The following is a 12,768-nucleotide window of genomic DNA, read 5'->3' as shown; positions in this document are numbered from 1 at the left end:
AACCATGGTTAACAGAGGAAGAACAATGATTTCAAGCACCACCCTCCTTTTAAAGCTTCCAGTCTGTTATTCTAACTCAATCAGCATGACAGAGTGATCTCCAGCCTTGTACTCGTCAACACTCTCACCTGTGTTAACGAGAGAATCACTGACATGATGGCAGCTGGTCCTTTTGTGGCAGGGCTGAAATGCAGTGGAAATGTTTTTTGGGGATTAAGTTCATTTTCATGGCAAAGAGGGGCTTTGCAATTAATTGCAATTCATCTGATCACTCTTTATGACATTCTGGAGTATATGCAAATTGCCATCATCAAAACTGAGGCAGCAGCCTTTGTGAAAATTAGTATTTGTGTCATTCTCAAAACGTTTGACCACGACTGTACATAGTTTTTTTTCATAATAACCACTGGAATATGACTTCTGTTTCATAACAACCACTGGAATATGACTTCTGTTTTATGGAATACAACGTTTCTGGTGACACCTCCCCAGGAGGTTCACAACGACAAAAGCTTCAGAATCACGCTTGGGTTATGGTATGCCCCGGTCTCAGTGTGTCCACACAATAACCCCTTTCCCCTCTCCCCTGTCTCTCACCCCTCTCCCCTGTCTCTCACCCCTCTCCCCTGTCTCTCACCCCTCTCCCCTGTGTCTCACCCCCTCTCCCGTCTCTCACACCTCTCCCGTGTCACACACCCTCTCTCACCCCTCTCCCCTGTCTCTCACCCCGCTCCCCTGTCTCTCACCCCTCTCCCCTGTCTCTCACCCCTCTCCCCTGTCTCTCACCCCCTCTCCCCTGTCATTCACCCCTCTCCCCTGCCTCTCACCCTCTCTCCCCTGTCTCTCACCCTCTCTCCCCTGTCTCTCACCCCCTCTCCCCTGTCTCTCCCTCCCCAGGCCCGTGTGGGCGGCATCGAGTTCTCCCCGGGCGTGGTCCACATCACGTCAGACAGTCCGCTGAGTAGCACAGCCATCATCAGCATCACCGGCGCCGGCGCCCTGCTCATCTTCTTCATTGTGATAGTGCTCATTGCCTACAAACGCAAGTCACGCGAGAGCGACCTCACCCTGAAGAGGCTGCAGATGCAGATGGACAACCTGGAGTCTCGTGTGGCCCTGGAGTGTAAAGAGGGTAAGGATTCACATTCTAGTGAAGATTCACATTCTAGGAATTCCACTTCTATGTTTTGATAGATCGGAAAGCAGTCTTTTAGTGTGAATCTTAAAGTGCATTGTGGTGTTTCTAGTATCCAAGTTGTCCAACCAACCACCTGTTGACAATGAGGTGTAAAGAGGGTAAGGGGCCAGGGGTAAGGGAAGGAGGTCAGATCGTTGAGATACACATTCTAGTCATTCCATTTCTATGTTTCAGATAGCTTGGTTTGTCAGATCTCAAAGTGCATTGTGGTGTGTCTCGTCCACCAGCCAGTTGACACTGAACTGTGTAAACTGTTCCTGTTAACAATGAAAGGGTTAGGGGGGTTTACAGAGACACTGAACTGTGTAAACTGTTTCTGTTCCCACTGAAAGGGCTAGGGGGTTTTACAGAGAGCCAGGAGTTTTTCCTGACCACATACCTGACCAGGAAAAACTCTGGACACTTGTTATACTCAGTATCATATGCAGAGTCAGTAACCCAATAATGTAGTGCTATGCTGAACAGTGCACTCCAATGTTACATCTACACCCAGTACTCTCACAGTGGTAGTATATCTCAAAAGACAGTGGTGTAAATTACTTAAGTAAAAATACTTTAAAGTACTACTTAAGTATTTTTTAGGGGTATCTGTACTTTACTTTACTATTTATATTTTGACAACTTTTACTTTTACTTCACTACATTCCTAAAGAAAATAATGTACTTTTTACTCCATACATTTTCCCTGTTACAGGAAAATGGTCCAATTCATGCACTTATCAAGAGAACATCCCTGGTCATCTCTACTGCCTCTGATCTGGCGGCTCACTATATACACATGCTTCGTTTGTAAATGATGTCTGAGTGATGGAGTGTGCCCCTGGCTATCCGTAAATTAAAAATACAAGAAAATGGTGCCGTCTGGTTTGCTTAATATAAGGAATTTGAAATGATTTATACTTTTACTTTTGATACTTAAGTATATTTTAGTAATTACATTTACTTTTTATACTTAAGTATATTTAAAACCAAATACTTTTAGACTTTTACTCAAGTAGTATTTTACTGGGTGACTTTCACTTTTACTTGAATCATTTTCAATTAAGGTATCTTTACTTTTACTGAAGTATGATAATTGGGTATGTTTTCCACCACTGTCAATAGAAATACTTATAGGTAGAGTCAGCGAAATGACGTTGCATGAGCAGCACCGCAGTTTGCGATGAGTAAGATGCAAGACATCACTCTCACACAGTTACAGACAGTATCTGCGCATGTGCACTGGTTTGCTTCACAGATCGTATGTCGCTGACTCTACCTTTAAGAAGACTGTCCGTTTATCCCCTCAGCCTTTGCCGAGCTGCAGACAGACATCCATGAGTTGACCAGTGACCTGGACGGAGTGGGCATCCCTTTCCTGGACTACAGGGCCTACACCATGAGGGTCCTCTTCCCTGGCATAGAGGAGCACCCTGTTCTTAGGGACCTGGAGGTAAGAGCTTCCATGTCAACTGCCTGACCAAATATCACAACAGCTGCCCTATCATCTACCTGACTGAATATCACTTTCGTTTAGGTCCTAAACATTGTTCGTCATTAAATCCCTGACATAGAAAAAGTGCTTTCCATCAATGCATTCTCAATCAAATAGAAAAAAAATGTAAAAGTTTAAAAGTAAATTACCGGCACAGTGGGGTTACGGGTGAAATGAAAGCTGTCGTTGTTTGCGCTCAGGCTCGGTAAACAAATAACACTGCCTTTCATTAGGGCTTGACGCAGCGGTGCTCTTTTTTTAAAACGCAGTCAAATCTCCTGTTAGTAATGGTAACAACATGTGACAAGACGGTTTCTCAGAGCCGAGGACAAATTAAAAGTCTAGCAGAGAGAAAAGCAAAACAACCCTGAACTGACAAGCCAGATATTTAATCCCTAATAACAATGATGGACAGTGATAATTTAACTTCTTCTAGCTGCGAGGCCCCCATTTCACAGGCTCAGAGTTGACCATGCGGGTGCCTGATGAGAATTCCCCGTTATAAGAAAACATAATAATGTTTTAATTGGTATAAATGTCCCCTTATATGAGGGGGTTTAATGCGAAATGAAACCTAATGAAAGTAGCAGTGGGCTCATCTCTGGCTGGTGATAGCTGGTTAATTGTTATTGATGTGGGAGATGATACAGGAAATAGCCCTTATTGGGCTTGGAGCGAATAAAGAGTGGATGGGCAATCTCCAACAGTGCACATTCATAATTTGTAGTGTGAATTTGATTGGACTGAATATCTCTCTCTCGCTCTCTCTTTTTGACAGGACTAGAGCTACCGCCATTTCATCTCAATTGCTCAAATTTACTAATATTAGCGACGACTCTAGGCCTACCTGTTAAATCTGAAGAAGATATACATTGTATTTTTCCTCTGAGAATATGGAAAATGTCTGCCTATCTTTTCTCCTGCTTTTGTGATAGTAATCAGTAGGTGGGATGTTGAATGGGAATGTTGTTGATTATGGGGCTACAGTGGGATGTTGAATGGGAATGTTGTTGATTATGGGGCTACAGTGGGATGTTGAATGGGACTGTTGTTCGATTATGGGGCTACAGTGGGATGTTGAATGGGACTGTTGTTTGATTATGGGGCTACAGTGGGATGTTGAATGGGACTGTTGTTTGATTATGGGGCTACAGTGGGATGTTGAATGGGACTGTTGTTTGATTATGGGGCTACAGTGGGATGTTGAATGGGACTGTTGTTTGATTATGGGGCTACAGTGGGATGTTGAATGGGACTGTTGTTTGATTATGGGGCTACAGTGGGATGTTGAATGGGACTGTTGTTTGATTATGGGGCTACAGTGGGATGTTGAATGGGACTGTTGTTTGATTATGGGGCTACAGTGGGATGTTGAATGGGACTGTTGTTCGATTATGGGGCTACAGTGGGATGTTGAATGGGACTGTTGTTTGATTATGGGGCTACAGTTGGATGTTGAATGGGACTGTTGTTCGATTATGGGGCTACAGTGGGATGTTGAATGGGACTGTTGTTTGATTATGGGGCTACAGTGGGATGTTAAATGGGACAGTTGTTTGATTATGGGGCTACAGTGGGATGTTGAATGGGACTGTTGTTTAATTATGGGGCTACAGTGGGATGATGAATGGGACTGTTGTTCGATTATGGGGCTACAGTGGGATGTTGAATGGGACTGTTGTTTGATTATGGGGCTACAGTGGGATGTTGAATGGGACTGTTGTTTGATTATGGGGCTACAGTGGGATGTTGAATGGGACTGTTGTTTGATTATGGGGCTACAGTGGGATGTTGAATGGGACTGTTGTTTGATTATGGGGCTACAGTGGGATGTTGAACTCACCGCTGATGCGAACAGACAAGAGAGGATGAACAACACAGCACACACATCTCAACAATCCTCCACTCTCTCTCTCTCTCTCTCTCTCTCTCTCTCTCTCTCTCTCTCTCTCTGTGTCGCTGTCTCTCTCTCTCTCTGTGTCGCTGTCTCTCTCTCTCTCTCTCTCTCTCTCTCTCTCTCTCTCTCTCTCTCTCTCTCTCTCTGTCTCTCTCTCTCTGTCTCTCTGCTCCTTGTGTAATGTCAGACGTCATGAAATAGACTACTGTTTTAACAATAGCTCTCGCACGGTGTAAACCGCAGATGTTCCGTGTTCTCGGGGAAAGTGACGGCAAGGAAACATGTGCCTCCTGACAGACGCGTCGCGTAGAGAGAGTGCTGCTCACTCCGATCGATCCTGACGGATCAAAACATTGAATCTCTGTAGGTGCAATCGCATGCCGACTGACTAGCGTAAACGGCGCAGGGATAATTTCCGTCCGTGGAGGGGAATACACCACACACGCGCTGCTTTCATCTTGCATTAACTTTTCAGGGGAAGAACGTTCATTGTTTGGAGTCAAAGAAATAGGCAGGGCTCTCAAAAGACTTGGTTAAAAGTACTCTACCTTCAAAAAAACAAGTGCTAGGCAGAATGAGTGTTAAACTCCTCGCTCTCCCAGATGTCCTCCTACGCCGACATTCCGAGCTGGAATCATTAGCACACACTGTCATTAGACAGAATCAGGGCTAAAAGCTAATTGATCCAGTGGAGTGATAATGGCTTTGGCTGGAATGGGAGATGCTAAGGCCATGGAATGAGTTCTTCCCCATAGTCAGTCAGAGTCTGGATGTTGTGATATCTGATTCCTCTAGTGTTGGGTCCATGTTACTCCCATGACTAGGGATGTTGTGATGTCTGATTCCTCTAGTGTTGGGTCCATGTTACTCCCATGACTAGGGATGTTGTGATGTCTGATTCCTCTAGTGTTGGGTCCATGTTACTCCCATGACTAGGGATGTTGTGATGTCTGATTCCTCTAGTGTTGGGTCCATGTTACTCCTATGACTAGGGATGTTGTGATGTCTAATTCCTCTAGTGTTGGGTCCATGTTACTCCCATGACTAGGGATGTTGTGATGTCTGATTCCTCTAGTGTTGGGTCCATGTTACTCCCATGACTAGGGATGTTGTGATGTCTGATTCCTCTAGTGTTGGGTCCATGTTACTCCCATGACTAGGGATGTTGTGATGTCTGATTCCTCTAGTGTTGGGTCCATGTTATTCCCATGACTAGGGATGTTGTGATGTCTGATTCCTCTAGTGTTGGGTCCATGTTACTCCCATGACTAGGGATGTTGTGATGTCTGATTCCTCTAGTGTTGGGTCCATGTTATTCCCATGACTAGGGATGTTGTGATGTCTGATTCCTCTAGTGTTGGGTCCATGTTATTCCCATGACTAGGGATGTTGTGATGTCTGATTCCTCTAGTGTTGGGTCCATGTTATTCCCATGACTAGGGATGTTGTGATGTCTGATTCCTCTAGTGTTGGGTCCATGTTACTCCCATGACTAGGGATGTTGTGATGTCTGATTCCTCTAGTGTTGGGTCCATGTTATTCCCATGACTAGGGATGTTGTGATGTCTGATTCCTCTAGTGTTGGGTCCATGTTATTCCCATGACTAGGGATGTTGTGATGTCTGATTCCTCTAGTGTTGGGTCCATGTTATTCCCATGACTAGGGATGTTGTGATGTCTGATTCCTCTAGTGTTGGGTCCATGTTACTCCCATGACTAGGGATGTTGTGATGTCTGATTCCTCTAGTGTTGGGTCCATGTTACTCCTATGACTAGGGATGTTGTGATGTCTGATTCCTCTAGTGTTGGGTCCATGTTACTCCCATGACTAGGGATGTTGTGATGTCTGATTCCTCTAGTGTTGGGTCCATGTTACTCTCATGACTTGGGATGTTGTGATGTCTGATTCCTCTAGTGTTGGGTCCATGTTACTCCCATGACTAGGGATGTTGTGATGTCTGATTCCTCTAGTGTTGGGTCCATGTTATTCCCATGACTAGGGATGTTGTGATGTCTGATTCCTCTAGTGTTGGGTCCATGTTACTCCCATGACTAGGGATGTTGTGATGTCTGATTCCTCTAGTGTTGGGTCCATGTTATTCCCATGACTAGGGATGTTGTGATGTCTGATTCCTCTAGTGTTGGGTCCATGTTACTCCCATGACTAGGGATGTTGTGATGTCTGATTCCTCTAGTGTTGGGTCCATGTTATTCCCATGACTAGGGATGTTGTGATGTCTGATTCCTCTAGTGTTGGGTCCATGTTACTCCCATGACTAGGGATGTTGTGATGTCTGATTCCTCTAGTGTTGGGTCCATGTTATTCCCATGACTAGGGATGTTGTGATGTCTGATTCCTCTAGTGTTGGGTCCATGTTACTCCCATGACTAGGGATGTTGTGATGTCTGATTCCTCTAGTGTTGGGTCCATGTTATTCCCATGACTAGGGATGTTGTGATGTCTGATTCCTCTAGTGTTGGGTCCATGTTATTCCCATGACTAGGGATGTTGTGATGTCTGATTCCTCTAGTGTTGGGTCCATGTTACTCCCATGACTAGGGATGTTGTGATGTCTGATTCCTCTAGTGTTGGGTCCATGTTACTCCTATGACTAGGGATGTTGTGATGTCTAATTCCTCTAGTGTTGGGTCCATGTTACTCCCATGACTAGGGATGTTGTGATGTCTGATTCCTCTAGTGTTGGGTCCATGTTACTCCCATGACTAGGGATGTTGTGATGTCTGATTCCTCTAGTGTTGGGTCCATGTTACTCCCATGACTAGGGATGTTGTGATGTCTGATTCCTCTAGTGTTGGGTCCATGTTACTCCCATGACTAGGGATGTTGTGATGTCTGATTCCTCTAGTGTTGGGTCCATGTTACTCCCATGACTAGGGATGTTGTGATGTCTGATTCCTCTAGTGTTGGGTCCATGTTACTCCCACGACTAGGGATGTTGTGTTGCCATGTTACACCCATGACTTGGGCCAGGTATTTTCTCTGACCATGTGGTCCTTTGTAGCTCAATTGGTAGAGCACGGCACTTGTAACACCAGGGTAGTGGATTTGATTCCAAGCACCACCTGTACGTAAAATGTATGCATGCATAACTGTAAGTCTCCTTGACCCCAGCAGTCTCTCTGTATCTGAGACAACTTTGACCTCTGACCCTGAGACTCCTTGACCATTGTCATCTAACCATATCCCTCTCTCCTCCCTTTCCTCTCTTCTTTTCCTCCCTCTCTCCCAGGTGCCGGGCTACAGACAGGAGCAGGTGGAGAAGGGCCTGAAGCTGTTCGGCCAGCTCATCAACAACAAGGTCTTCCTGCTCTCATTCATCCGCACGCTCGAGTCGCAGCGCGGCTTCTCCATGCGCGACCGCGGCAACGTGGCCTCGCTCATCATGACAATGCTGCAGAGCAAACTGGAGTACGCCACCGACGTCCTCAAGCACCTGCTCTCTGACCTCATCGACCGCAACCTGGAGAGCAAGAACCACCCCAAGCTGCTGCTCCGAAGGTGAGGGGAGAGGGGAGAAGTGTGTGTGTGACTCTCGTGGGCCTCTCATGGGCCATCTCTGGCCTCATTAAGACACAGGCCTTGGCTCTGTCATCGCCTCTCTGTGTCTGGTGAGAGAGGTGAGTGACATCACTTCCCCAGAACACCTGCACAAACTCACACACACTTCTTCTCTCTCTCTCTCCCTCTCTCTCTCTCTCTCTCTCTCTCTCTCTCTCTCTCTCTCTCTCTCTCTCTCTCTCTCTCTCTCTCTCTCTCTCTCTCTCTTTCTCTATCCCTCTCTTTATATCTCTCTTCTCTCGCTATCTCTCTATCTATTCCTCTCTTTATATCTCTCTCTATCTCTCTATCAATACCTCTATCTCTCTATATCTCTATCTATACCTCTCTCTTCTCTCTCTCTCTCTCTCTCTAGCTCTCTCTCTATCGCTCTCTCTCTCTATCTATACCTCTCTTTATATCTCTCTTCTCTCTCTATCTGCGACTGAGTGAATGATTGGGCCTTCACAGAGCTCTTAAGCATTTAAGCTCTGAACAGCTGAATAATGCTAACATCAATGTTGCATTAGCTTTATCCTACACATTAACACTCATAGATTTCCATTGAATGGTCATGGACAACTGTTGCTGTGGGTTTGTTTTCCCTGTCCAAGCCTCTCTCAATTGATCATTAATACCAATGTTTGTACTTCTTATCCAACTCTAACTCTCTAGAATTGTCTGGTTTATGCTAAAACAAAGATAAGGATAAAACACGTATTCCCTTTGTAGTGCATTACTTTTGACCAGGGCCCATAGGGTGCCATTTGGGATGCACCCTTTGAAACTTGACTTTGTTGAATTAGTGTATTAGACAAGCACCAAGCAGATCAGGAGACTGAAAAGATTTGGCATGGGTCCTCAGATCCTCAAAAAGTTCTACAGCTGCACCATCGAGAGCATCCTGACTGGTTGCATCACCGCCTGGTATGGCAACTGCTCGGCCTCCGACCGCAAGGCACTACAGAGGGTAGTGCGTACGGCTCAGTACATCACTGGGGCCAAGCTTCCTGACATCCAGGACCTCTATACCAGGCGGTGTCAGAGGAATTGTCAAAGACTCCAGGCACCCTAGTCATAGACTGTTCTCTCTGCTACCGCATGGCAAGCGGTACCGGAGCGCCAAGTCTAGGTCCAAAAGGCTTCTTAACAGCTTCTACCCCCAAGACTCCTGAACAGCTAATCATGACTACCCGGACTATTGGCATTGTCCCCCCCCCACCCCCTCTTTTACGCTGCTGCTACACTGTCTATTATTTACATTTTAGTCATTTAGCAGACGCTCTTATCCAGAGCGACTTACAGGAGCAATTAGGGTTAAGTGCCTTGCTTAAGGGCACATCAACATATTTTTCACCTAGTCGGCTCGGAGATTCGAACCAGCGACCTTTCGATTACTGGCCCAACGCTCTTAACCACTAAGCTACCTGCCGCCCTATCTATGCATAGTCACTTTAACTCTACCCACATGTACATATTACCTCAATTACCTCGACTAACCGGTGCCCCCGCACATTGACTCTGTACCGATACCCCCTGTATATAGCCTCCCTACTGTACTTATAAATTTTTTACTCAACACTTTATTTTTATTTTCTCAAGGTCTGTAAGTAAGCATTTCACTGTAAGGTCTACACCTGTTGTATGCGGCGCATGTTGCAAATAAAATGTGATTTGATTTGTTTTGATTGGCCATGCCTGATCGCTCCATATTCCCTGTTTCACGGCGGTGACATGTGGAATTAACTTCAATGACATTGAAATGATCACTTTGTCTCTGACACGCACATCATTAGAATATAATTACGATTAATTAGCGGAGAATCCAATTTAAAAAATCTGTAAAAACCCTCACTTGAAAAATAAATGGGATTGTTAAAAGCCCTAGCTACACCCCGCTCAATCAACACTTCCCTGTGAGTCAGTCTGTATCGTATATACAGTACCGCAACTTCAATACAACATATCACCATATATGGTTCTGGAGGTGTTGTAACCATCTCGTTTACCCTTGAAAAATAAGTTTCCGTGTGGCCGTTGCCTGTGTGAGGGATCACACATTTGCTCAGGATGCTCACTGCTCAGTCAGCCTCCCCAATGATTTGATAGGCATGTCGTAAATTAATTTCATCTTCCTAATTTCAATTGCAAACCCTCCGTCCTCCCTCGGGCCAAATCCTCCTCCCCAATGAAGACACACACAGATTCCTCTGTTCGCTAGCTGTTCACTAACATGGGAGCGTATTGAGCGTATCATTGTGCCAGGGTTGTGTCAGAAAATGAGCCCCATATTCACCTCATAAAGGAGACGTTTAACAGACAACACTCTGATGCGGCATTTGATTAATGCTGTCTGGCCAAGGCATGATTAATCGCACCCAGAGCTGGCAGAGCCATTACTAGACAGTAAACAATGGGGCTCTCCCTCCTTCAATCCCACATGAAAAAATACTACAATTTACCATAGAATACTACAGTACTTACTATAGAATTATTTAGTAAACTGTAGTATACTGTAGAATACTATACTAAACACTGTAGTATCACTTGATCATGTGTGGTACTTACTATAGAATGTTGTAGTATACTGTAGAATACTATAGTAAAACTACAGTTTTATCTGAAGAAATAACACTGTAGTAAATTTTTCATGTGGGATCCGCTGGCAGCTCCTGATACAACAGAAAAGCTCTGAGAGACACAGAACACAAAGCAGACATCAAAGTCGTCTCAGACTAAAGGGGCTAGTTGCTGGAACACTACTAGACTAGAGGGGCTAGTTGCTGGAACACTACCAGACTAGAGGGGCTAGCTGCTGGAACACTGCCAGACCAGAGGGGCTAGCTGCTGGAACACTACCAGACTAGAGGGGCTAGTTGCTGGAACACTGCCAGACCAGAGGGTCTAGCTCCTGGAACACTACCAGACCAGAGGGTCTAGCTGCTGGAACACTACCAGACTAGAGGGGCTAGCTGCTGGAACACTACCAGACTAGAGGGGCTAGCTGCTGGAACACTACCAGACTAGAGGGGCTAGCTGCTGGAACGCTACCAGACTAGAGGGGCTAGTTGCTGGAACACTGCCAGACCAGAGGGTCTAGCTGCTGGAACACTACCAGACTAGAGGGGCTAGCTGCTGGAACGCTACCAGACTAGAGGGTCTAGCTGCTGGAACACTACCAGACTAGAGGGGCTAGCTGCTGGAACTACCAGACTAGAGGGGCTAGCTGCTGGAACACTACCAGACTAGAGGGGCTAGTTGCTGGAACACTACCAGACCAGAGGGGCTAGCTGCTGGAACACTACCAGACTAGAGGGGCTAGTTGCTGGAACACTACCAGACTAGAGGGGCTAGCTGCTGGAACACTACCAGACTAGAGGGGCTAGTTGCTGGAACACTACCAGACTAGAGGGGCTAGCTGCTGGAACACTACCAGACTAGAGGGGCTAGTTGCTGGAACACTACCAGAGGGAGAGGGACATTCTATCTCTGATTTCTTAGTAACCATTTCCAGGCCCCATTTTGCTTTTGTTTTAGCCCCATTTGAGTGTTGATAACCTGGTCAATGCTATGTTAAACATGTTGGCATTAGGGTGAGGAATTACATTTTCCCTCAGGGGATCATTCATGTTTATTAATTTGATTATAGACTGTGTTTAGGAGGTTACCTACCTACTGACCTACCTACCTAACTAACTAACTAACTTACTTACTTAATTACTAACTCCCTGATCACTAACTAGGGATTTCAATCACATTTCCACTCTAGGCCTTCCCTCACTACGCCCAGCTTGTATCCGTCAGGCTCTTCAGACACCTCAAACTGTGGCCCTTTGTTTCTATACGTCTCCAGCATGGCTTCTGACATCTTCTCACACCATCCTTCAAACCACTTCCCTTCTCCTCTTCTGCTCATCCACTCATGCCATCCACAGCCCTCCCTGGCGGGTGCAAACTCCACCCAGCAGTCCTCCAACATCCCAGCATGCCTCTTTCAGTGTGTCTCTGTGAGGGCTAGCGGTGGGGCGTCACCCTCAGTAATGGGCTAACTGTTAACTGCTAGCGTTAACACACACAGTCACCCTCAGTGTGGAGGCTAACTGTTAGCCGCTTGTTCTAACACACGCGGTCACCCTCAGTGTGAAGGCTAACTTTTAGCTGCTAGCGCTAACACACACTCACAGTCTTGCTGCTTGGCCCTGGATACCCGCCCAAAATAGACGAGACACCCAGACTCACTCAGCTGTGATGGGAAGGCTTAATCTGGGCTCGGAGTAACACCCCCTCACCTCCCTCTCTCTATCTCTCTTCTCCTCCTCTGGTCCTGACATCTGCATCCTCTCTCTCTCTCTCTCTCTCTCTCTCTCTCTCTCTCTCTCTCTCTCTCTCTCTCTCTCTCTCTCTCTCTCTCTCTCTCGCTCTCTCTCTCACTCTCTGTTTGTCTCCCTATCTCTCTTTGTCTTCCTCTCTCCCTCTCTCTCTCTCTCTCTCTCTCTCTCTCTGTCTTCCTCTTTCTCTCCCGCTCTCTCTCTCTCTCTCTCTCTCTCTCTCTCTCTCTCTCTCTCTCTCTCTCTCTCTCTCTGTCTTCCTCTCTCTCTCTCTCTCTTTCTCTCCCTCTCTCTCTCGCTCTGTCTTCCTCT

The 12,768-nt window shown here is 46.1% G+C and overlaps 1 protein-coding gene across 1 annotated transcript in view; it reads left to right on the top strand.

Annotated features, from left to right (window-relative positions):
* Positions 1–12,768, top strand: part of LOC311126293 (plexin-A4-like) — a gene marked incomplete at its 5' end in the record, with an annotated part of 53,985 nt that overhangs the window by 28,624 nt on the left and 12,593 nt on the right. Inside the window, 3 exons of the mRNA XM_084200302.1 lie at positions 898–1,132; positions 2,488–2,630; positions 7,821–8,089. Coding sequence (XP_084056428.1) covers positions 898–1,132; positions 2,488–2,630; positions 7,821–8,089 — 647 coding nt within the window. The remainder of the gene's footprint in view (positions 1–897; positions 1,133–2,487; positions 2,631–7,820; positions 8,090–12,768) is intronic.

The sequence above is a fragment of the Coregonus lavaretus genome, assembly GCF_964263955.1.
Source record: "Coregonus lavaretus genome assembly, contig: HAP1_SCAFFOLD_2988, whole genome shotgun sequence".
NCBI classification, from domain to species: domain Eukaryota; kingdom Metazoa; phylum Chordata; class Actinopteri; order Salmoniformes; family Salmonidae; genus Coregonus; species Coregonus lavaretus.
The sequence above is the reverse complement of the archived record's forward strand: the minus strand, read 5'-3'. Positions and strand labels throughout refer to the sequence as shown.